This window comes from Tenrec ecaudatus, chromosome 1 (genome assembly GCF_050624435.1).
Source record: "Tenrec ecaudatus isolate mTenEca1 chromosome 1, mTenEca1.hap1, whole genome shotgun sequence".
NCBI classification, from domain to species: Eukaryota; Metazoa; Chordata; class Mammalia; order Afrosoricida; family Tenrecidae; genus Tenrec; species Tenrec ecaudatus.
In genome coordinates, this window is record NC_134530.1 from 70,036,333 (window position 1) to 70,060,998 (window position 24,666).

The window sequence follows — 24,666 nt, forward strand, 5'->3', positions numbered from 1 at the left end:
GGGCACTCCATGTAATAACCTTGCTACTGGGAAACAAAGTAACCATCTGAGAAACCCTGTTGGATCTGTTCACACAGCTTCCCTGCCTGGTTCTTACAGATGCAAGAATCATAAGGGTGATTCATAGAACAGGAAGAAGAAATGAGAAAAAACTTACTCCAGCAGGACATAGACTTTCAAAAGCACACTAAGAAATGAGATGAATATAGAGGAGACTGATGGACCAAGAAATGGCATGGATATAGTGGTGACTGATGGAATTGTGAAAAAGGTTCTAAGGCAGTATTACCAGAGGCTGGGTGTGGATCAGTGGAAACTCCCGCTGATTCCCCATGTTAAAGAGGCTGAACCAAGTCTTTTGTATTCATCCCAGTAAGGAAGAATTTAATGGTGGGAAGTCCCACCTGGGACCATTTGAAGCAAAGGAACTGGAATGGGTAATGAACCATTTGTTATATAAAATGGGTGGAAATAAAGACAGTGAGAGATAGTGGCACATTAGTAGCAAGAATGATAGAGATACATAATGGCAGGAACCAGGAGACAGCTGTGTGGGGCTTGCTGATTTGTGGAGCTTAGAGTTGTAACACTTGCCAGAAAAAGCCCAGAGCTGAGTCCAACAGCAGTAGGGATGAATAAATGGTCCTGATCAAGAAGTATACCCTGAGTTGTACCCTGATATTTCCCTAGTAAACCACTGAACTGTAAATACATTTGGTGAATTCTATGAGACATTCAAGCAAGTTATGGAACCCAAAGCCCAGAAGAATATTGAGGGGAAGCGGAGTTGATGCTACACGTAATGGAGTGGTACAGCAAAGTAGTTTTAAAAAGTTGGATATCTAGGAAAAATTTAACCTATGCCTCATATGAACCAACTGTATACTAATAATTATAAAAGAAATTATTCATTTAAAATACCCATCAACACTGTTGCCAGAGGACAAACTGGTAAGACATAACTAGAGGACTAACCTAACTCATCCCAGAGTTGTCTGCACTTGTCTGTCATGCTTGTTCCTTGCTGCCTCCAGAGTGTGAGACGTGGGTCAGCCATAAACTGCTCAGTTATAAGCGTCAACATCCTGGCTCCATTGGAATCTCTCATTCGTAGCATCTCTCGAACCTGACACATAGGAGGGGGAATAAAAAAAGACAGCACATCATAAAATTATATAAGGAGAATGAAGGAGAAGACAAAGTATCAAAGCACAATATAGCCAAAAGGTCAGAAAGTGGGCCTCTGGATCTATAAGCAAGTTCCCTGCATGTATCAAGAAAGCCTCTTGTCTTAATCACAGCCCTAACACAAGAAAACTTAGTTCTTATGATATTGCCCGACTAGATACTTGCCCTCATGCAGAGATCAATGAAGATCTGGGTGTTATAGCAAAGTGTAGTGAAGAAATCAGATGGTGCCTGGCTATCAGAAAGAATAGCATCTGGGGTCTTAAAGTCTTGTTTTAACACAAGCAGCCATCTAAGTGAGGCGCCAACTAAATCTGCATGGAAGAAGCCCATTAGCCTGCATGATCCAAAGATGATGTAAATAAAATCCAAATCCAAAGGAGGGAATGGCCTGAGAGCTGAAATTGTGAACAGCTAGTTTGCAGACGGCTACTTGGATGACAGTGGAAGCCCATCATTCATTTGCAGGGTCTCCACGTGGATTAGGGTTCTGGTGACTCCCTCGGATTCTAGTCCAGGGATGTGAAGAGCCTTGCTATCAAACAGCACTGTAAAGTATCACTGGAACTCCCTGTGACCCACTTTAAAGTTGTTTCAGTTTTTAATATTTTCTGCTTTCCTTTTGGTTGAGGTTTTTTTTCTGTTTTGTCATTGTTTTTTGTTTTGTATGACTTTTTGTATATGAGATCCAGGACATAGAGGCAGTAATTGGATTAATAATTACCTAGGAGCAGGATAGGGGAGGTTGAAGGAAAATGGTGGGCAAAATGAGTATCAGCAGCAGCCCAATGTTTAACCCACTGCATCACAGAAATTGATGGGACGTTTCAAAAGGACACGGCCAACTTAAACAAGATCCCTCTGGTCATAATTCAGTGAGTAAAAAATATTGCATTAATACATAAGGGATACAAGAAGGCACTGCCCCCCCCCTCCCAGAAGATGCCAAATGATAATGTAGAAGAAAAGGGAGTAAGAAAAGCTTCACAGTCATCATTAGAAGGAGCCCTGGAGGGTTTGGGGTTGGGCTGCTAACCTTAAGGTCGGCAACTGGAAACTACCTGACACTCCGTGGGGAAAAAGAGGACTTTTTCCTTCTATGACAATTTGGATCCTCAGAAAACCATAAGGGCAGTTCGTCTGAGTCCTGTAGGGTCACCGTGAATTGGACTCTACTCAATGGCAGTGAGAATGAAAATAAAACACCAATAATTGATCGAAAAAAACCCCAATGAGTATCAGAAGAAAAATTTCTGAAATTGATTGTGGTGAGGATTGCATAACTCTTAATATGACTGAATTATTACATTATATTATATGTGAGTTACATGCTAATCAAACTATTTTTTTAACTAAAAAAAAAGCTGGCTAGTCTCATCAGGGACACTGTTGAGACAGTAGTCTCTAAGGTCAAAGCACAGCAGCGTCCTTACTAACATCCCAACCACACTATGCTAACGTATTTACAGAATGGAGCAGAAAGAACACAACCCCCTAGGTGAGTTAGTAGGGGATGCTGGATGCAACCCAGTCAGATTGCTCAGATTAGCCCTCCCACTAGGTTTCAAGTACTTATAACAACTATGTCAAGTGAGTTGGTTACACTGCATGAAACCAGAGTGGCAAGCCCAGCTTACTTTACAACAATGAAAAAAAGCAAAACAAAAAAACTTTAATGACATCAAATACTCTTTTTGATTGAGGTTTTCCTGTTTAATAATTTTGTTTGTTTCTTGTTTTGTATGATTTTTTGTATCTGAGATCCAGGATAGGTAACTAGATTAGTAATTACCTAGGAGTAGGGCAGGGGAGGTTGGGGAATGGGGAATGAGAATAAATGAGTATTTATTCAGACTGTAATACCCCAATATATAGAGTAGAACTGCCCCTGTGGGTTTCCAACATTGTAACTCTTTATGGGAGTAGAAAGCCTCATTCCCCATCACCCCCCCGCCCCACCCCATGGAAGAGCTGGTGGTTTTGAACTGGTAATCTTGCAGTTAGCAGCCCAACACATAACCCACTAAGCCACCAGGGCTCCTCAGCTTACTTAATAAAGTTAAAAAGAAAACAAACACCTTCTCTCTTCATATCTTACCTTGGCAAACATTGAGTTGAGTTGCTTTCCAGAGCCATAGTAACCGCCCTGGGAAAGAAAGAGTTTCACTTGTTCCTTCACCTGTTCTTCATCCAAATGCCAACAGTTCTCATCATCAATGCTGGCCCCAGCTGTGGGGTCAGGGGCCCCTGTGAAGAACGTGAGCAGTGACATGAATCACTTGAGTTCACATGACACACCAAAAGGGACACTTGTGAGTATAATCAAATACAGATGCATATTCTGTTTTAATCTGGGCTTTGTCAACTGTGTGGTCCTAGATAAATGACATATTGAATACTAATGACCTGAAGACCTTGTGGACTGACGTCAAGAACATTTTACAAAAAAGAGAACATTTTGCATTAAGCAAAATGTCATTAAAAAAGAAAAGAAATACTCAGATAATTTGTAATAAAATTGTTAAAAATAAGAAGGCTGAAAAGAAAAGATCAAAGTGGATGTCAGAAAACTTGTTCTTGAAAGCAAATGGAATAAAAGATGAAGTAAAAGAATTGAACAGAGTATTTCAAAGGATAGCTCAAGAAGACAAAGTGAAGGACTATAGTGACACGTGCACAGACCTAGTTAGAAAACAAAAAGGAAGAACACATTCAGCATTCTGACTAAAAGAACTGAAGAAAAATTTAAGCCTCAGTTGCAATATTGAAAGATTCTATGGGCAAAATATTAAATGATGCAGGAAGCATTAACAGAAGATGGAAGGATATACAGAGTCACTTACCAAAAATAATTGGTTGATATTCAACCATTTCAGGAAGTAGCAGATAATTAAGACTCAATGGTATTGAAGGAAGATATCCAAGCTGCACTGAAGGTATTGGTGAAAAATAAGACTGCAGCATTGACTTAATACCAGCTGAGATGCTGCAGCAAACAATGCAGTAATGGAAACACTCACTATGGCAAGAAACGTGGAAGACAGCTATCTGGCCAGTCAACTGGAAGATATTTATACTTGTGCTCATTCAATAGAAGGGTGATCCAGCGGAATACAGAAATTATTACATATCATTAATATCACACCAGGCAATATTTTACTGTAGATAACGAAAAGAAAGTTCCATCAGTACACCAACAGGGATCTGCCAGAAATTCAAGCTGGATTCAGAAGAGGATGTATCACGAGGGATATCATTGTTGATGTTAGATGAATCTTGGCTGAAAGCAGAGACTACCAGAAAGATGTTTACTTGTGTTCTGTTGACAATTCAAAGGCATTGAACTGTGTGGTTCATTAAAACTATTGATAACATTGCAAAGAATGAAAATTCTAGAACACTTAATTGTGCTCATGCAGAACCTGTACATAGACCAAAAGGCTGTTTAAACAGAAGAGAAGTAAATATTGACTGGTTAAAAACCACTAAAGGTTTGTGTCAGATTGAAATACAATTTAATCTGTATGCTAAGCAAATAATCTGAGAAGCTGGCCTATATGAAGAAGCCAAAACCAAGAATGAAGGAAGGTTCATTAACAACCTGCAATATGCAGATGTCATAACCTTGGTTGCTGAACGTGAAGAGGATTTGAAGCACTTACTTCTGAAGATCACAGGTGACAACCTTTGGATTGGATTATCCAAAAATCAAACTCATTGCTCTTGAGTCGGTTCTGAATCATGTCAACTCTATAAGACAGGGTAGAGCTGTCTAGTATGAGATTGTAACTCTTTATGGGAGTAGAAAGCCTCATCTTTCTCCTGATGTTGGATTATAACTCCATATAAAGAAAATAAAATCCTCACATCTGGGCCAGTAAGCAAAATCAGAATAAAGAGAAAATATTGAAGTTGCCAAAGACTATTTGTATACAAAATCAACACTATGGAAGCAGCAGTCAAGAAATCAAATGATGTACTGCACCGGGCAAATCTTCAAAAGACCTCTTTAAAGGGTCAAAGAGCAAAGATGTCCCTCCCTTTGTGGGCCAAGTGTGCCTGACCCAAGCCATGGGGTTTTCAATTGCCTCATCCTCATGGGAAAGGTGGCTAATGAGTAAAAAAATCTGCAAAAGAAGAGATGCATTTGAATTATGTGCTGGCAAAGAATCCTGACTATACGACAGAGTACCAGAATAATGAACAAAGTTGTCTTGGAAGAAGTACACCTAGAATGCTCTTTAGAAGTGAGGATGCCAACAACTCATCTCACAGACTTTGAACATGTTATCAGGAGGAAAAAGGAGCCCTGGTGGTGTAATGGATTACACATTGGGCGGCTAACCCAAAGGTCCACAGTTCAATTCTACCAGCTGCTAAGAAAAGCACAGGAGCAGTTCTACTCTGTTCTATAGGGTTGCTATGTGTCAGAATGGACTTGACAGCAATGAGTTTGAGTTGCTATTTTTTTTTTAAGATCAAGAGAAAGCACTGCTTGGGGAAGGATATCATGCTTGCTGGTAGAGGGTCAGTGAAAAAGAGAAAGAGCCTCAATGAAATTGACTGATCCAGGGGCTGCAACACTGGGAGCTTGGGAGGATGACATAAGACCAGCAGTGTTTCTTGTTGCTGTACACAGAGTTGTTATGAGTTGTAATCAACTTGATGGTACCTAACAACAACAACAACAAATCTTTATGGATGCATATGGACTCATCTTTCTCCTTTGGAGTGGCTAGTGGGTTTGCACCATCAATCTTTTGGTTAGAAGCTGGGAGCTCTGACCACTGTGACACCGGACTCCTCATAGGAAGTTCTATTCTGTCCTATAGGTTTGCTATGAGTCAGGATTTACTCAGCAACAATGAGGTTGGTTTGTATGCAAGACAGTTAAAATTACTGGGATAAAACTAGGATAAATCAAGCAATAGTAATTCTCAAAATTACTAACTAAAATTTTACTCAAAACCTCAAATGAGTTTGATAGAAAAGAAACTAAGTGCATAGTATTTGCTGATGTACAGTGGAGCTAGTGAATGAGACACCGAGTAAGGCAATATGTCAGTATTTGGGGCATTCAGATATGAGTTGGTATAGTCATTTGGGAAGAACAAATTGGCAATAGGTCCAAGTATCGTTTCATTTATACAGTCAATATTTTTTAGAGCAACAAGATGTACAGGACCTGCATCAAATACTGGATTAAATAACATAAAAACATACGAATTGCCATGGAGTTAATTCTGACTTATAGCAACCCTATAGGAGAGAGTTGAGCTGCTCCCCAGGGTCTCTGAGGCTGTAAATCTTTATGGGAGTAGAGTCTCATCTTTCTCCTAGAGTGGCTGGTGGATTCAAGCTGCTAACCTTAGTAGCTCAACTCATATACACTATGCCACAGAGTTGCCTAAATATTGGATATGTTGTGGCAAAAAAGCAGCCCCCCCCCCCCAACTACCATGATCCGAATTCTACCTTGCAGGGCTGGATAGGGCAGAGGCTGTACACTGATACATATGAGGGCTGGAGGCACAGGGAATCCAGGGCGGATGATACCTTCAGGACCAAGGGTGTGAGGGGCGATGCTGGGAGAGTGGAGGGTGAGTGGGTTGGAAAGGGGGAACTGATTACAAGGATCCACATGTGACCTCCTCCCTGGGAGATGGACGGCAGAGAAGGGGGGGAAGGGAGACTCCGGATAGGGCAAGATATGACAAAATAACAATGTATAAATTACCAAGGGCACATGAGGGAGGAGGGGACGAGGAGGGAGGGAAAAAAAAAAAAAAAGAGGACCTGATGCAAAGGGCTTAAGTGGAGAGCAAATGCTTTGAGAATAATTGGGGCAGGGAATGTGCAGATGTGCTTTATACAATTGATGTATGTATATGTATGGATTGTGATGAGTTGTATGAGCCCCTAATAAAATGTTTTTTTAAAAAGCTGATATAGTCTATACTCCTACAGATTATATAGACTGAGAGAAGGGACATTATAGGAAGAAAACAATCAACACACAGGTAGATAAACTGGTATAGAAAGAAATACCAAAGAGGACTTCCCTTAAAAAGTGATATTTAAGAATCAAGGAATGAGTGGGAGAGGTGTCAGTTTACAGTGCAAATAACCAATTTTACACTCAATAATTTATATTTTGTTTCATCTCATTGTTGGTAATTCTCATAATGTAATATCACTTATATTATGTGATATTCCTACCTGTTTCCATTCCCCCTTTCCTAACCATTCTGAACTTACTCCTTGGATAAATGCTGCCCCCTTGATCCCAAATGGTCAATTATTATAAAGTGTGTACATTATCAATAGTGTTGTTTTTTTTATAGGCATATCTATAGTTTGGCTGAAAAATGAGCCACTACCAATGTATGAAGGTTCTAGTCTCTTCACACCTTACCAGTTATCTGTGCTTTGAACTTTGCTATTAATGCTGGGGTGATGTGAAACCTCATTGTTTTGATTTGCATCTCTCTAATGGCTAATGATCACAAGCATTTCTTTGTTGCTGCTTATATGTCTTCTTTGGTTAAGTGTCTGTTAATATCCTCTTCCCATTAAAAACTAAACATTTTTATTATGAATTAGGTGAGCATTTATATATCAGATCATTTTTGCATCCAACAATTTAAACAACTTATCAAATATCCAAATAACTTGCCCTGCTCCCTTATTTTTGCCTCTTTTCCTCTAGTAGGTTATCTTCCCCTTTATCCAAACACCTGTCTACCTTCTAGCCTATTGCTATTTTTAAATCAGGCTCTCTTTTTTGTTGTTGAAGATTTCTATAATTTTTTAGACATCAGTTTCTTGCCTGATAGTCATTGGCAAAAATACTTTCCTAGTCTATGTCCACGGGTTCTCTATTTGTTCTTTTCGTGAAATCTTTTGATGTACTCAAGTGTCTAATTTTTGGGAGGTCCCAGTCATCTAGTTTGTCTTCTGCTGTTTCTGTTTCCAATAATGTTTTCTAGTGTATTTAGGTTCTATATTAGGGCTCTAAAACGAAGTTTGTTCCTATTTTTCTGTTGATGGTATTTATAGTTCTAAGTTTTAAATTTAGGTCTTTGATCCACCTTGAGCTCATTTTGTAGACAGTGTGAGATATGAGTGCTGTTTCATTCTTCTGTGAATGGATATCGTTTTTCCAGCACTATTTTTTTTAAAAAGAGATGATCTCTTCCTCATTTAGTGACCCAGTGTGGTGCAACAAATCTCTCTTATAGGGTTTTATAACCATATGGTTTTATAACTCACCAAAAGGCTGATTAGGTCAGCTTTTCCATCTTATTAGGTTTAAAATGAGCTACCCCAGAGGCATAAATGGGATCCAATGACCACTAAGAAAGAGCCATGGGTAGAGCATGTCCTTTGGACCCGAACTCCCTGTACCGAAAACCTCCATGATCCAGACAGAGAGCGATGGCACAGGAGATGGTGGCAGACAGTGAGGAGCTGCAGGAAGAGGGGTGGGCTTCCTGGCTCATAGAGTGAGTAAGCTGAATACCTGAGTGGAGTCAAGTGCCTCTGAGGCACTTCAAGGAGTTACGTTTGCCAACCCACTAAGCTAGAGCATGTCAATCCTGGAGCTTTGATCCGAGGCATACTGGTAGAGTGGGGTTCTTCTGGCACATTTGCTCAGACTGGACAGAGGTCAAGGGTGAGAGAGGCTGAGGGTAAGAGAGGGTGGTACTTTGGAACACTAAGAGGCTTCCCGGATTGAAGAACTATGCCCTGAATATTTTCTGATCCTAAATTGTAACCTGTTACTTCACCAGTAAACTCTATAACAGATATTGTCTCTGAGTTCTGTGTAGCTATTGCAATAAATGATTAAACCCAGCAGATAAGTAGAAAGTCCTGTGAGGAGCAGTTATATCAGAATTGTTAGGAGGTGGTAGGGAGGTGTAACTTCTGCCTTACAAGAATCAGCCTTGGGTGGTTGATTGTTGTGATCCATCTTCCCCCTTGTAAGGTAAAGAGATCACCTGTCTCCATCACACCACTTTTGCAGTCCCAACAATTGCAATCCTGGGTACATACCCAGAAGCAGCAAAGGCAAGAATTCAAACAAAAACTTTGTAAATCAATGTTCATTGCAGCACTTTTTTACAATAGACAAACAAAAAACACACACAAAAAATCCAAAACTCATTGACATTGAGTTGATCCCAACTCAGGAAAACCTTATTGGGCAGAGTAGGACTGCCCCTGTGGGTTTCCAAGGCTTTAAATCTTTATGTGGGTGGAAAGCCTCATCTTTTTCTTGTGAAGTGACAGGTAGGCTGTGACCTTTAAATAAACAGCCAAATTTGTAATCTACTACATCACCAGGGTTCCCATTTCTGATAACAGCCAAAAAGTGGATACAATTGAAATGTCCATTAACAGATGAATAATCAAAATTTGGTATAAGCACACAATGGACCACTATCAGTCATAAAGGGAAATGAAGGCCCGATGAATATTAATACATGAATGAACTATGAAAATATCATGATAATCAAAATAAGCCCATTGCAAAAAGATATATATTGTATAATCTCACTTATATGAAATAAGTACATACACAGAAACCAGAGAAAGCTGATCAGTGGTTACCAGAGATGGGAGAGAAGGGAGAAAGGAAGTTTCTGCTTACGGGATGCTGAGTTTAGGTAAATGGTGGTAGAATGATTTAGAAAGGGAGAGCTTAAAGAACGTAACCAATGCCATGGAATACATGTAGACATTGTTGAGATGGCATTTGCATCTTGTACATATTGCTATGTACATTTCCCCCACAATTAAAAAAATAACGCATGCTTATTTTAGAAAATACGCTAATGCCAAAGAAAATAAAATCCACCGATTATTTCATGTCAAAAATGCATCATGTTGCATTTCCTTCTAGTCCTTTTTCTCTCTGTTGCAATGTAGCAATCGCATCAGACATCATTCAAACTTAGGCGGGATAAAAACATTAACCCAGAGCTGATTCCTATGAGGTGGAGGTCAAATATACCTTTACTCTCCATCCTTTTTTTAAAAACTAATTCTGGCACCAGCTGTCCTTCCCATAGCAACCTCTATTTCTCTTGTGGATTTGATACTCACTGCAATGGCCCCATAGAACTTGCAGACTATACTCACAATGATGAGGCTTATTAGGGAAGTAAAAAGTACAATGCAGGATCAGGGTGAATTTAGAAGTAAGAAGAATAACTCAGGAGACGGGAAACAGTTGTGTCTATCGGAACAACTCCTAAGACAGCTCTCAGCTCCTTCTTGGCTGTGCCGCAGGCTAGCTTCATTTAGGCCTTGGCCACCAGTCCCTGCTGTTTGGTTTCTGCCATGCTGGGATAAGTGTTACAGTTCTTTTGACTCTGCTGTCTAGTGCCAGGAAGCACCTCATTCCACCAGCAAGCCACTTGCCCAAAGGCACTCAGCTCCTCATCCTGTGAGTTGGCAAACCTAGCTCTGCCAACATGTGCCTGCTGGCATCTCTCCACCAGGAGCCTACTGTCTGAAAGTGCTTAGCTCTCTTGCCTCCATGTCTGGCAGTCCTGTGTCACTGCTGTCTGTAGCATCTCCAGTGTTACAGCTCTGTCTTCTGGGTGTCAGGAGGTTCTCAGTGTAGGGGCCCTAGGACCAAAGAGTGTGTGCTGCTCCTGGTTCTTCTTGAGGGTACTGAAGGGTCCCACAATCTCTGTGGGACTGTCTCTTTTATAAGTGTATTCCTCCTACCAAGACCATGAACTGACCAATCCCTAGGAAGTCAGTTATCTTATTTGCATAAATTGTCCAATCTCTGTAAGGGTTTTATATACCTTATGTACATAGTATATAGTCCAATCCCTTTGTAAGATTGTGGCCTAGCAAATCATCAAGGCAGAACTACAAGACCACGGTCAGAAAGGCCATGTATAAACACCCATTGCAATGCACCCATGCATGGATACATGTGTATCCACCAGGACGGAATATATTTGAAATGGTCATGGGCTGACAGAAACTCTGGAAGTGTACATGTTGCAGAGCGATCAAATCTCTTGAGCTTCAGATTTTGACCTGAGTAGTTAATAAGCAACAGCACCCTGCTTATCACTTTACCACGTTGAATGTCTGTCAGTTGCCACCTGGACTGGGACACTGCTTCCTACTCAGGGAAAAATCTAACGCATAAGAGATTTGGTTGCTACACAACGAGTATGCTGCCCGTGTTTTTGTAGGCCATAACGGAATATTTCCAGGCCTGGTATGTGTTTTACACATGCTCTAATTGATTTAACTATCAGAGCAATTAAATTAAGTAAAAGTGATGATAATGGGAACTTTCTTTCTTCTTGATTTTTGATGAGAATAATGTTTCCCATTTAGATTAGGAGTTGCTGTTTCACGAAGATAAACTTTATTAATTAGGTTAAGGCAACAGTTGTAAGGTATAGAATCCATGGAGACTCCTTAACAGGAACATTAGGTTAAAACTATTTCCAGAGTAATATAATACTAAGATGTTATTTGCTCCCCATTTTTACTATGTTGATTTCTGTACTGATAGTGGAAAGGAAATGATGGATAAAACTAGAGTATCTTAGTATGAACCAAGGCAGAGGCACTAGGCTGTACCAGTAGTCACTGTATACTTCTTTGCTCCCAATTTGAAAAATGCCATTCTTACTTGTGAATGTCCTTCATGAAGCAGTAAAAATGGCTACTTTCATTAAATCTCAGCCCTTAAGTTAATCTTACTATTATCTGTGTGGCAAAATAGGAAATATATATAAAGTACTTCTGCTATGTGTACAAAGCACTTTTGTGGAATGCATACTCAAATATAAATGTTATCTTAAGGAAAAGCATGTATGTGGTTGTAGTCTCTTTTTTCATGAAATACCATTTTTACTTGAGAGAATAACTCACAGATTATTATGGCAATTCATATCTGGGCATATGGAAAATGGCTTGAAAATGAACTAAGTGAGTCTATCATTCCAAGGAAAACAATTGACAGACAATATTAGTTGCCAATGATAAAAGTTGAAATTTCAAGCAAAAGCTACATTTTTAAAAACCCGTATCTGTCACTGTGAATTTGACTGTTTTCCTATTCTTAAACCCTTTTTGATAGTACAGTGATGATAGTAAAGGAATGCAATATTTTTATATTATGAAATATGTCCACATTTGGAAGATCTGAATAACTCTATGGGTGATATTATTTTTAAAAATCATTAAGATTCAATGTATAAGACAGACCAATGGGTTCCTCCTTTTTTGGGCCACACTTTTTTATTAAGGACTTTCTGGGGGTTATATGGGTGGAGACAGTGAGGTCTGATGAACATAGTCTGGACAAGATCTCTTAGAGCTCAAAGCCACACTGAACGGCAAACCAGTGGATTTTAACGTGACAGAGTACAACAATTACTTGGCATGAATTCATGTCGTACAGTGCTTGTTAGCTGCCATTGAGTCGGCGGCATCTCAGAGATCCCATGCACGACAGAATGAAAAGTTGCTTGGTCCTGCACCATCTTCGTGAGTTTGGTGGAGTCGGCTGCATGCTCTGTGCTGGAGTCTACTGCTACAGTCACGATGCATTCTGAGAGCTTTCTAACCACGACTGCTCATCTTCCAGCCAAAGGGGCTCATCATACCAGATACTATTCTGTTGAGATCTAGAAAACTGTCCAGATCGAATGTTTTCATTTTTAACTTATGCTTTAATTTCTTTAAAATTATGAAGCCATTAAGGTTTTCTGTTTGTACATGGTTTATGTAGGTTTCATTTTTCTAGAACTTGTCTGTTGATTTGTTTTAAAATTATTTTGGCCCTAAGTTTGCTGTCATATTAATTTTTCATGTTTTTGTGCAACATTTTAAAATTAAGCTTTTAAAAATGAGAATATAAATTCTGAAAAGTACACAGGTCATAAATGTATAGCTTGAAGAGTTAACATGAAATGACTGTGACTGTGTAAATATCACCATGGTCAAGAAACATTACTACTAGCATCTGAGAAGTTTCTTTTGGCCCCTTTCAAATACTGTCTCCTTGCCTGTTTGCCAAAGGTAACTAATGACTCATCTGACTTCTAACACCATGGATTTGTTTTTGAATTGTATATAAATGGATACATACAATATATATTCTTCTATGTCTGCCTTCCCTCGGTATTATGACTTTAAGATTAATTCATGTTGTGTTTAGCAATACTTTATCTTCTTTTCTGTATAGCATTTCATTATACGAATGCACTTTTTAATGTTTATTATCATCTGTATATCCGTTTTTCCAAGTGAACATTTGAGTCTGTTGTCCATTTTACTATATGCTTGGATTCTTTATGGATTTATGATACAAGCCCTTTTCATTTATGTGTTGTCTTTCTTTTTGACTTCTTATATTTCTTTTGATAAACAGGTGTTCTTAATTTTAACGTAGTTCAATTTACCACACTTTTTACTTAAGAAATCACATAACTTTGAATGCTGTTGCTTAGCTCCGGGCCTGCAGACAACAAAGCTACAGTGGAAAACCCTCCAGCTACTCCCTTCCTCCAGACCTGAACTATAAAACTCCTCACCTCCCTCCCAGGCGTGCGATTTCATGCGATTTACCCAGACCTGAGTTAGAGGTCCATGAATTTCGCCCGGGAGCTCTGAAATAAATCTCTGAAACTATTTTCTGCCTTTTCCTCCTTTATTTCTGTCGCCAAATCAACCTCACATTGAATATATTCTCTCATAACCCATAAGCTTTGTTTTCCTATCATATATAGCTCTACAATCCATTTCTCCATGTAGTAGGAAGTAGGAATTATGTTTCAACCTTTTTACATGAATATTCAATTGAATCGGCATTCTTTTTTCCTTAAATTGGACATAAATAGATTTTTCCCCCTCTTTGGAAACTCATGTTTTTGCTCTACAACTTTCCTTCTGTCAGTTTATTGATGGGTGACTTACCTTTGTTTCTCTGTTTCCTATTTCTGGAACCTTTATTCTTTAAACTTGAATTTCCAGGAATTGTTCTTTTCTATTTTCTTATTTTTCTCCCTTTCTATTTTTCATTTTCTTGTCTTTGCTCTACCCAATAGGAAGTTTCTGTAGCTTTATTTTCCAAACCGTCTATTGAATTGATTTTTTGTTTTTTCCAATCAGACATAATATTTGTAATATCCATGAACTGTTCTCTGAGGATGTTTTTGTAGTATCCACTTCTTATGCCATGGTTGCAATATCTTCTTTCATTTCTACAATGTAATTACTAGTAATTTTTAAAGGTTTTCTTTTCTCTGCATAGTCTCTGTTCCCCCTATATCACCTTTTCCTGCTTGTTTGTTCTGGTCTATAATATTCAATACTGTTGAGCATTCATATTTTTGAAATTCTTTTCTACAATGATTTTAATAATAACTTGCTAACTTTTTCTTATTCTGTTTTGTTAATTCCTACACTGGCTCCCCGTTCATTTTCTGTGTGTGTATTCATCCAATACATACTTATAGAATTACTTCTCAGGTACCAGGCTAAGTGATGGGGACACAGAAATTTGTGAGACATGGCTTTCAGCCCGACTCCTCAGGTTGCTTTTCACTCTCCTTCTATTGCTCACTCTTACTCTGTGTGGCTAAGCAGGAACTGATGCCTTGACCAGGATGCTGCATCCCAGAGAATCAAGCTGTGGAGTCAGTAGGGCAAATCACAAAAAGGGCAAGGAGCCATGTTAGCGCTAGAGTTGAAAAGATAGTCCAAATTGAATCACCAATCCAAAAGGTCTAGGCAAAATCTAGTTATATGTATATAGTTATGTATACACTAAGAAAATGGTTTCAGGAAAGTGTGTAATAGAGCAAGGTCTATATCTATTCCTAAGAAGAAAAATAGTTAGCAAGCAGCTTCAGAAGTCTTATTCATGATGTCTCATCTGTTTGAATGAGGAGTGGGGTTAGGTAAGTAGGGAAAAGATGATATTCCAAGTATTTAAATATTCTGCAAACAACAGAAACATGACTTAAAATTCCACCTGTGTGCAGCAGACTCCCATATTTTGACATTTCTTTTCAGTTCTAGATCTAGATAGCCAATCATCTATCAGAAATCTTTACCAAAATAGCCTTTATGCACTTCAAATTAGATTAATCTTCCTTCACCATCAAACTATCAGTGCCATCTGAGATAGATACTATATATACTCGAGTATAAGCTGACCTGAATATCAGCTGATGCACCTAATTTTACCACAAAAACTGCATTACAAATGTGCTGAAAAACACAGCTTATACATGCGTATATATGGCAAACAGCTCAATAAATCAAGCCACATGAATTTTTTGGTTTCCGAATGCATATAAAAGTTATGCGTACACTACACTGTAGTCCGTGAAGTGTGAATTGTCATTGTGAAGTCTGAGACATTGTGAGAATGACCAAAATGTGACAGAGACGTGAAGTAAGTACATGCTCTTAGTAAAAGGCCGTCTATGAACTGGCTTATCTCAGGGTTGCCACAAGCCTTCAATTTTAAAAAACATAAGATCTGCTTGCTAAAGCATAATAAAGTGAAGTGCAATTAAATGAGTTATGCCTATATCTCCTTTTTCAATTAAAAAAAACAAAAACACATTTTCTATACCATTGCCTATACTGGTTATCAGAAATACATTAGGAAAGGCCTATGAAATGCTAAGGAACCTGTGGTAGGAAGCTACTATAAATGTGGGATAAAAACAATAGCAATAGTACAAAAGCAATAGTTCCTGGGGAAGGGTGAGAATTAGATCTCAAGTTCAATGTGGCAAATTCAGATAAATCATGTGGCTGTTAGATTTTAAGTCAATTTGCAACTGTGAGAAAGTGTAGTGGCATATTCCAAACTATCAGTCAGGTCACAGTTTGATGATACCTCCTTGGGGGTAATGCCTTTTTATAAGCAAGACAGTGAGAAATTCTTTCCCTTCTTGGCTTCCTCCTCACAGGGACTCTGTCTGCCTTGGGGACGGGCCTGTGTGGGCTGCCAACATGGAGAGTTGTTGGTACTCTGCCATGTTTCCACTGACCTTGGACTCATGCAACGGCACCCACCAGGTGGGGTCTCCCTGCTTCACTTTTCTGCATTATCTGCCTGCAGCTATGTGAGTCTGAAGAGGGCTCGCCCAGCAATGGACCCATAGACCTGAGTTGGACTGGGCTGGGCTCCTTCTTGATATAAAGTTATTTTTAATACACATATTAAACAAATGTATAAATGTGCTTGACACAATGGATGTGTATGTATGGGTTCTCATAAGAGTTGTATGAGCCCCCAATAAAATTATTTTAAAAAAACCCTACAACTTAGTGTCACTGGCTTTGTTTCTCTAGCCAACTCAGCCTAATACTAATAATAATATCGTGGGATGAGAGGTGTTAACAAGGAATAAGGGTTGCGCCTCTGCAGAGGTGGTATAGAGGAGGAGTAGGTTGCTTTGGTGGCAGTGCTGGTGGGGAAAAGATGATAAAAGGCAGGAACCATGTTGTTGTTGGGTATCACTGAGTTGTTGGCTTTTACTGGGTATAATGACCCTATATACAACAGAATGAAACAGTGCTCAGTACTGCTCCATTCTCACAATTGTTGTGATGCTTTAGTCCATTGTTGTAGTAATTGTGTCTCACCAAGGTCTTCTTTTTAACTCTACTTTTCCACGCTTGATGTCCTTTCCCAGGGACTGGACTCTTCTGATAACATGTGCAAAGTATGTGAGATGAAGTTTCGTCATCCTTGCTTCTAAGAAGCATTCTCCAAGACAGATCTGTTTGTTCTTCTAGCAGTCCATGGCACTTTCAATACTCTTCACCAACACAGGTCCTAATCAACATGGTCAGTTCACGAAAAGGCAAGAGAGCTTGGAAAGAGGCAACCAAACATATTGCTGGAAACAAATTCTGACTCACGGTGTTTCTATTGGACAGAGTAGACAGGCTTCATGGGGTTTCCAAATCCGTAAATCTTTTTGGAGCTGATGGCCACATTTTTTCTGTTATGGAATGGTTGGTGGCTTTGAACTGTGAATTGTTTGGTTAGCAGCCAAGTGGTTTAATCACTATACCACCTTGAACTAAAGAATAATTCTATGAAATGGAATAAGATATAAGAATAGATTACAGCCCAGCTGTTGGGGTTAAGAGCTATACTTCTGTCTGGTGCTATAGAGAAGGTGGTTCTGGTTGTATAGTGGGTAGGTCAACATATTGGTTTGCTAACCATAAGATCAGTTCAAAACTACCAGCCAACTCTGTGGAATAAAGATGAGGTTTTCTACTCCAATAAAGATTTACAGTCTTGGAAAAACCACAAGGGCAGTTAGACTCTGTCCTATAGGGTCACTATGAGTTAGAAATGACTTGATTGCAGTGAGCTTGTTTGTTTGTTTGGTGCGGTAGGCTCCCCAAAGGCTCTAACTTAAGGGGATCAGTGAAGTAGAACAGCCTCTATATTAGGGGTAAGAAGAGATAGAACTATTCTTTGATCATATCACTCAAAAAGAGTGAGCCCAGTTATCATGTAAACATTACAACTTTGAGTATAAAACAATAAAAGATTATTTATGCTACTTTAGCAAGAGCTCCTAGAAGTTGGTGTACCTGAATAGCCTTGTTTCTGAAAAGCTATCAGGTGGTTTAAGTCTTGACTGGCTTGGTTGGACAAGGAGAAAAAGCAAGTTGTCTGGCACATGCATCACTGTATCGCATAGGCCATCCAACTGGTCTCATTGCATCTTTCAAACTAGTGTCAAAGCTCTTCCTAACACAGAGACACAGTAAACGCTAATCTTCCAAAATAAAAGTTATCTTCTTAATAGAGAGGTAATACATCTAAACATAAAAATGTGACTTCTGTTGTAGGATGAGCTTGAGTTATAAATAATTTTATTATTTATAAAATGGAAATTATTATAACACCTAATTCATAGATAATAATGAAAACTAGTTAACCTATATAAAGTATTTTGCATGATGGCTGGTACACAGTAGGTTCTAACAAGCAAAATGAAAAAAAATTCCTCATTTAACACTTCTTAAAACCACTTCCAATGGTATTCTATGACTATGTCTCTACAACCTGGCTTCACTATAATGGTAAGTATTTATTTCAAGTCTATCTGTCTTTTCAATTAGATTATAAGCTACTTGAAGGCAGGAGCTATGTCTTTTTTATCATTTCAGCAACCAACAGTTCCTTTCACAAGTTGTCCAAAAATACTTGTTGAATGAAGAAGTGATATAATCTCTTTCCATCAAGGCACCCCATTGTATAGCTCATAATAAGCACAAAGCAAACAGATGCTCCTCAGAATAACCCAGAAGTTATATAGGATTCTGAAATGCCAGGAGAATTCTCATATCTATTTCATTTCACTGAATGGCACATTATATTGTAATTTATTTCACCTTTGAATATTTGGGGCTTCTGGAGACAAGGATCATACAGTTAAATAATGTACATAAACTAATACAAGATAATCTTTCCAACCAAAACCAAACCCACTGTCATTGAGTTAATGCAACCCATTAGAGGGTTTCCAAGACTGTGCAACTCTTGTCATAAGCAGACAGACTCATCTTTCGAGGCTAGTTAAGCAACTAGTTAGCAACCAAACGCCTCACCCCAGCACCACCAGAGCTAGAAGGCTTCTAGAAAATAAGAGAGAAATAGTACTTGTATGAATAAAATGGATTAAGTTTAAGTGATTGTAATTTCAACACCAGTGTAATCTCTAAATATGTACTGTGAATATAGCAACAAAGCTGATGTTTAGCAACTGAAATGTTGAACAATTACCATGCACTTGGTTGATTTCTGAGTTGGAGGATAGAATCTCATCTGCCAGTTTTTGTGCAGTAGGAAGAACTTCAGTGTGGTGGGCTGTTATTAAATATTGAATAAACTTCTGTAGCTGATCCCTATTCATCTGGAAAAGGGTTTCTGAGATAGGAAGACGCAATTTGACTTGATCTGGTTTACGGATCCTGTAGAGTGAAAGTGCTACCACATGAGCACAGTAGAATATGTCCTTGTTCCCACAGCCACATGTCACAGAAGTGATTTTGCATCGATCAAAACTGATTGCAACTTTGTAAGTCATTGCTGGTTCCGAAGCTGTGGCCGGCTCAGTTACTGTGCCACTCAGATGGAAACCTAAGGGGGAAAAAAAGTGTGTTTAGAGAGATTCTATATTAAAAGACTTAAAGTTTTAAATTTTGTATTTATTTTATTAATTTAGAAACTATCTATTAAATATCTCCTATTGACAAGGCAAGCCCTGTTAGAGAAACAAAGGCCAATGAAACTCAGGCCTTTGTCTCAAGAACCACCCAATTTAGAACTAACGTCCTTAACCTAGAGGAACTTCCTAAATTTACATGCGAAAAATTTTTTTGTTTGTAGATTTGTGCACTTTTCTGCTATCATGAAAGTCCAGTCCCTGAATATGACGCCAAGGCCTGGTAAAGCAAAGGGTCGGTGAAAAAGAGTAAGATGGATTAGCAAAATGGCTGCAACAATGAGCTCAAGCATAACAATTTTAAGGATGGCACAACACCAGACAATAGTCTGTTCTGTTGTACATAAGGTTGCTATGAGCTGGAACCAGTTCATAGTTATCATTACAGTCTTAACAAGAGCTACTGCCCCCAAATAAGAACTTCTCTAATAGATCTTGAACTCTGGGTAACGATCACAGGCAAGTCCATAAATACCATCAGTACAATGTAGAGTTAGGTAAGAGGTCGAGAAACTAAGAGTACCATGAGTAAGGGTAGGAGAAAGAACAAAGGAGATCAAGGGCAATATTTCTTATTCCAAACATACAGTTCCCATATGGTTCCCATATGTGGTTGTTATTAGCAAAGTCTTGCCATCCTTACTTCTAAGACCCATTATATTATATTTTTAATTCTCTAGGACTGAGCTAGTCATTCTTTAGGCTATTCGCAGTACAGTTGATATTCTTTGTCATTCATGCAATTTAAATGTCTTCCTTTCTTATTGTCTAGCTTTCCATGCATATGAAGTGATCAAAGAGAGTGTAGCTTGGGTCATGGAATACCTAAAAGGCAAGAAACCCTATAAAAGATAGAAAATAAAGGTTAGTATACTGAGCCTATGTAGTGTTACACCTCTACTTAGTAGGTACATAGCACCAATAATTTAAAAATATATAGAGTATACATATTTTTGTTATAACTAAACTAACTGAAAAAGTTATAACTAAAATGAAAAAAATCATTCCATAATTTAAAAAATCACTTCATTGGGGGCTCATACAACTCTTATCACAATCCATACATACATCCATTGTGTCAAGCACATTTGTACATTTGTTGCCATCATCATTCTCAAAACATTTGCTTTCTACATGAGCCCCTGGTATCAGTCCCTCATTTTTTCCCTCCCTTCCTGCTCCCCCTCTATAATTTTATTCTTTGTTTATTCTTTAAATATGATTCTTGCATACCTCCCCCACCCAAACCCCACAAGAATATCTACAAAGTGAGTGACCATCTAAGGTTCAACTATTGATCTCTCTCTGTTTACATAAAAGGAGAATAAAAAAATCAAAGCATGGAAACTATTAGATTACAAAGGACTAATAAACCACAGCCTTTATGTCCCTGAAGCAGAAGAATTGGATGGTACTCAGCTCCCACTAATGACCACTATGAAAGGGAACACAATATAATGTCCTAGATAGAGTGGGAGAAAATTTGGAACAAAAGCACAAAACAGACCCTGCTTACTGGTCAGGGAGATACCGGTGGAACCCCTGAGACAATGACCCTTCGCCCCCGTGAAGCCAGAACTGAACTTACCCCTGTGGCTCAATTTTCAACCAAACAGTAGACAGACTTATAAGATGAACAAAAACACCAAGGAAGTACTCCGTAGAACCATCAATTATACAGGATCAAAAGGGCAGCATTTGCCCAGGGATAAAGCTCAGAAGACGGGAAGGGATAGGACAGAAGGAGCAGAAAAACAGAAACCCAAGGGAGCACGTGGGAAGCGCTGCCATTCACCCTGTGAGGATTTTAATCAACACTAAATAAAGTGTGTATGAATTACTGAATGCAAAATCAATGTGCTGTTTCACTTAAATTACAATAAAAAGGAAAAAGATGATGTATTCATTTACTGATTTACACAGTCAATTAAAGTTTAACAACACCCCAAGTTAGTAGAAGTAGGAGACACTCCCAGGCGTAGAAATACTATCGTTGGGGGAGGAGACGAATTGTGGTACAATGAGTTCCTTTATGTGGCCCTTTGCCTTAGATCTTTGGAAACACAGCTTGGGAAATTTCCCCCCTAAACCATGAGCAGTTGTTACCTTTGACCCAGGGTACTTTGGAGAAGCAATTGGGGTGGGGTGGGGGTAGGGCTCCTCCCAGGGCACTTTCTATTTCAAAGCATTTGTTACTTTGGGTTTGGGAAGGTGCCTGTCTGTTCACAGGAAATGCTACTTTTGTATAAGACCTGAGCTGATTCACATTTCCTGGGTAACTGAGGATCTGGCCTGGTGAGGGCTTTACCAACTTATATGAGAACTGGGGTATATAAATGGCTGCGAAACAAAGGTTTTAGAGGTCTACAGTTTAGGCATTAGGCTAACAGCAAGATTAACAAGTTAAACCCACTAGTCACTCACTGTAAGGAGGAAATATGAAGCTGTCTGCTTCCACAAAAATGAACAATCTCAGAAATCCTATATAGTGTTGCTGAGTTGGAATAGACTCAATGGCAGTGGGTTTGGTATGCAGAGGCCCTGTATCTAAAATCATCCCAGTCCTGGTAAAATACAGGAGCTCTGGTGGGGTAGCAGTTACATGTTGGACTGAAATCCGGTTGTCAGCAGTTCGAAACCACCAGCAGCACCACAGGAAAAAGACTAGGTTTTCAACTCCTGTAACAATTACAGGCTCAGAACCCCACGGGGAGTCACTGTGCGTCAGCATTGACTTGGCAGTGAGGTTACGAGTGCTGGTAAAATAGCTGCAGCTGAGAACCAGTGGGTGCAGAGCAGTATTGAAGCTGCTCAGCTGGTGCAGAGTCCTGGTGGTCAAGAGCAACTAGGAGAGTTGAGTAGGACACTATACTGGCCAAGAGGAGGACTGATGGAAGAGATCAGCTGAGAGAGCTGGTTGGAAGCTGTCCTGTGCTGAAGAAGGAAAGGAGGTGTTAGGTAGTCTAGGGTAAGGCACTAGGACGTCCACTACGCATGCCCAGAGGGCCAAGCTACAGAAACAAAGGAATGGCACACTGCACATGCTCAGAGGTTCAGGTTCCGGCCAGGTACAGGTGGGTCGGCGCTGCACTTGGATTGAGCCACCTAATTCAATTCAGCCAATGGGGTCGTCCACCATGCCTACCTGTGGAATAATTGAAAACACAGAAGCCTGGAGATGACCTTGTGACTTTGGGAGCAGTTTCCATGCAGACTGCATGTGTGGGAGGAGCCCTGTGGGTGCCTAAGTAAACCTGAAACTTCTAACGCTCATAAAACTCACTTGGATCACAAACCAGGCTTTGGCGTGAATTCTTTCTTGCGCGGAGCCAAGGACCGAGGTATATCTCTCCTCTGAGAGATCTAACAGAGGTGTTTTAGGTTTTATTTTAAATTGAGACCCCAGGTCTATCAGCTAACAAGTGATAAAACTGGAGTTTGGATCCAGACCTGAGTGACTAACTCCAAAGTCCATTTTAAAAAATGATACTACACTACTTTCAAAAGCTACCACTTGCCCGTCAGTTTGTAATACTGTGGTGGCGTGCATGTTGCTGTGATAGTGTAAGCAGTGCCATCAGCATTTCAAATACCAGCAAGGTCACTAGGACCGAGAACAGACTATGGTACCTAACAGTAATAATAAGAACTTTTAAAAGATTCCATGCACTACTCAATACTCACCTTCGTGACATGATCACTGAAAATAGGGTGCTAGAGCAGAGTGTGGTGAAGAAAGCAGATAGTTAGTGTCTGGCTATCAATTGGAATAATGTCTTGGGTTTTAGGGTTTGTATTCATACAAGCAGCTATATAAGTGGGACATCAACTAAGTCCACACGGAAGGAGTACATAACCTATATGATCCAAAGATGACAATAACAAAATCCAAATATGATGAAGGGAAAAGTATCAGGGTTTAAATTGTGAACACTCAATTTGTAGAAGGCTATGGAGGACAGTGGGATCCCAAAATCCATCTGCAGAGTATCTATTCAGATTAAGCCTCAAGCAGATCCTTTCTAGCCACAGTGGAAGAACCACTTTACTATCACAGAGATTATTGTAAACTAGATTATGGTGGAGAGAACTAAGGTATAATATGGCCAGTGAACCTCCCTCTTAACCTAACCTGAATTTGCTGTAGGTTTAAATATTTCTCCCTTGATCCATGACAGAAAATGTCTCTCTGACTTATTTTAATATGCTGGTGGTCTTTTCTTTCTTCCTCTTTATTTTTATTTCATTATTTTTTCTTTCTGTTTTGTTTTGCTCTTGTGTGTTATGTTATACTTCCCAGTTTATGAAACACAGAAGGAGTGGCTGCATAGAGACAATAACTGATCCAATGGTTTATCAGGGAGCGACAAGAGGGAGAGGAGCAAGCAATGAATGAGGGAGGGGGAAGGTACATACAACTATTTTTAAAAGCCACTTAACTATGGAAGTATATGATATGTGAATTTTATATCAAAACACTTCAAAAAGATGCCATGATAAATTCCGTATCCTCAAAAAAACACATAAATTATTACAATGCAATATGCCAAATGTTACAGTAGAGGAAGGAATACATTTGTTGTATTTTTGTTATTGTTAGGTGCTGTTGAGTTGATTGAGTCATAGAGAGCCTAAGTTCAACAGAACGAAGCACTGGAGCCACTGTATCAATCCATCCCGTCCAGGGTCTTCCTCTTTTCCGCTACTCTTCTACTTTACCAAGAAGGATGTCCTTTTCCAGGGGCTGTCCTCCCTACCAAGGAGCACTCTGACTGGGCTTCCTCCAAGACAGTCTATTTGTTCTAGCAAAGCATGGTGTGCTAGTCTGGGTAGACGAGAGAAACAAATTTATAGAAACTCATGTGTATGAGAAAGAGATTTCTATCAAAGGGTAATTGTATATTAAGAAAACATCCCAGTCCAGTCCAGATCAAGTCCATAAATCTGATGTCAGTTCCTATGTCCAATACCAGTCTATAAATTCCTCTTCAGACTCACACAATACATGCAATGACGCTGAGGGCAGGAAGTCCACAGGTGAGGAAAGTCTTGTGGATTCAGTGGTAGAGGAAGCAACTCAGAATTGGCGTGGGTTTCCACGTGGCTCTTCAGTCCCAGGGCTCTGACTTCATAAGCATAGCTCCATGTGGCTTGTCAACAGGAAGGTGTAGCAGAGAGAGTGCCTGGCTTCAAGTGAGCTATTTATTTCCAT

The 24,666-nt window shown here is 39.3% G+C and overlaps 1 protein-coding gene across 1 annotated transcript in view; it reads right to left on the reverse strand.

Moving 5' to 3' along the window:
• ZSWIM5 (zinc finger SWIM-type containing 5) overlaps window positions 1–24,666 on the reverse strand; it is a 179,857-nt gene that overhangs the window by 47,590 nt on the left and 107,601 nt on the right. The window contains exons 2-4 of the mRNA XM_075555530.1: window positions 19,013–19,369; window positions 3,287–3,435; window positions 976–1,126 (exon numbers count right to left, since the gene is read on the reverse strand). Coding sequence (XP_075411645.1) covers window positions 976–1,126; window positions 3,287–3,435; window positions 19,013–19,369 — 657 coding nt within the window. The remainder of the gene's footprint in view (window positions 1–975; window positions 1,127–3,286; window positions 3,436–19,012; window positions 19,370–24,666) is intronic.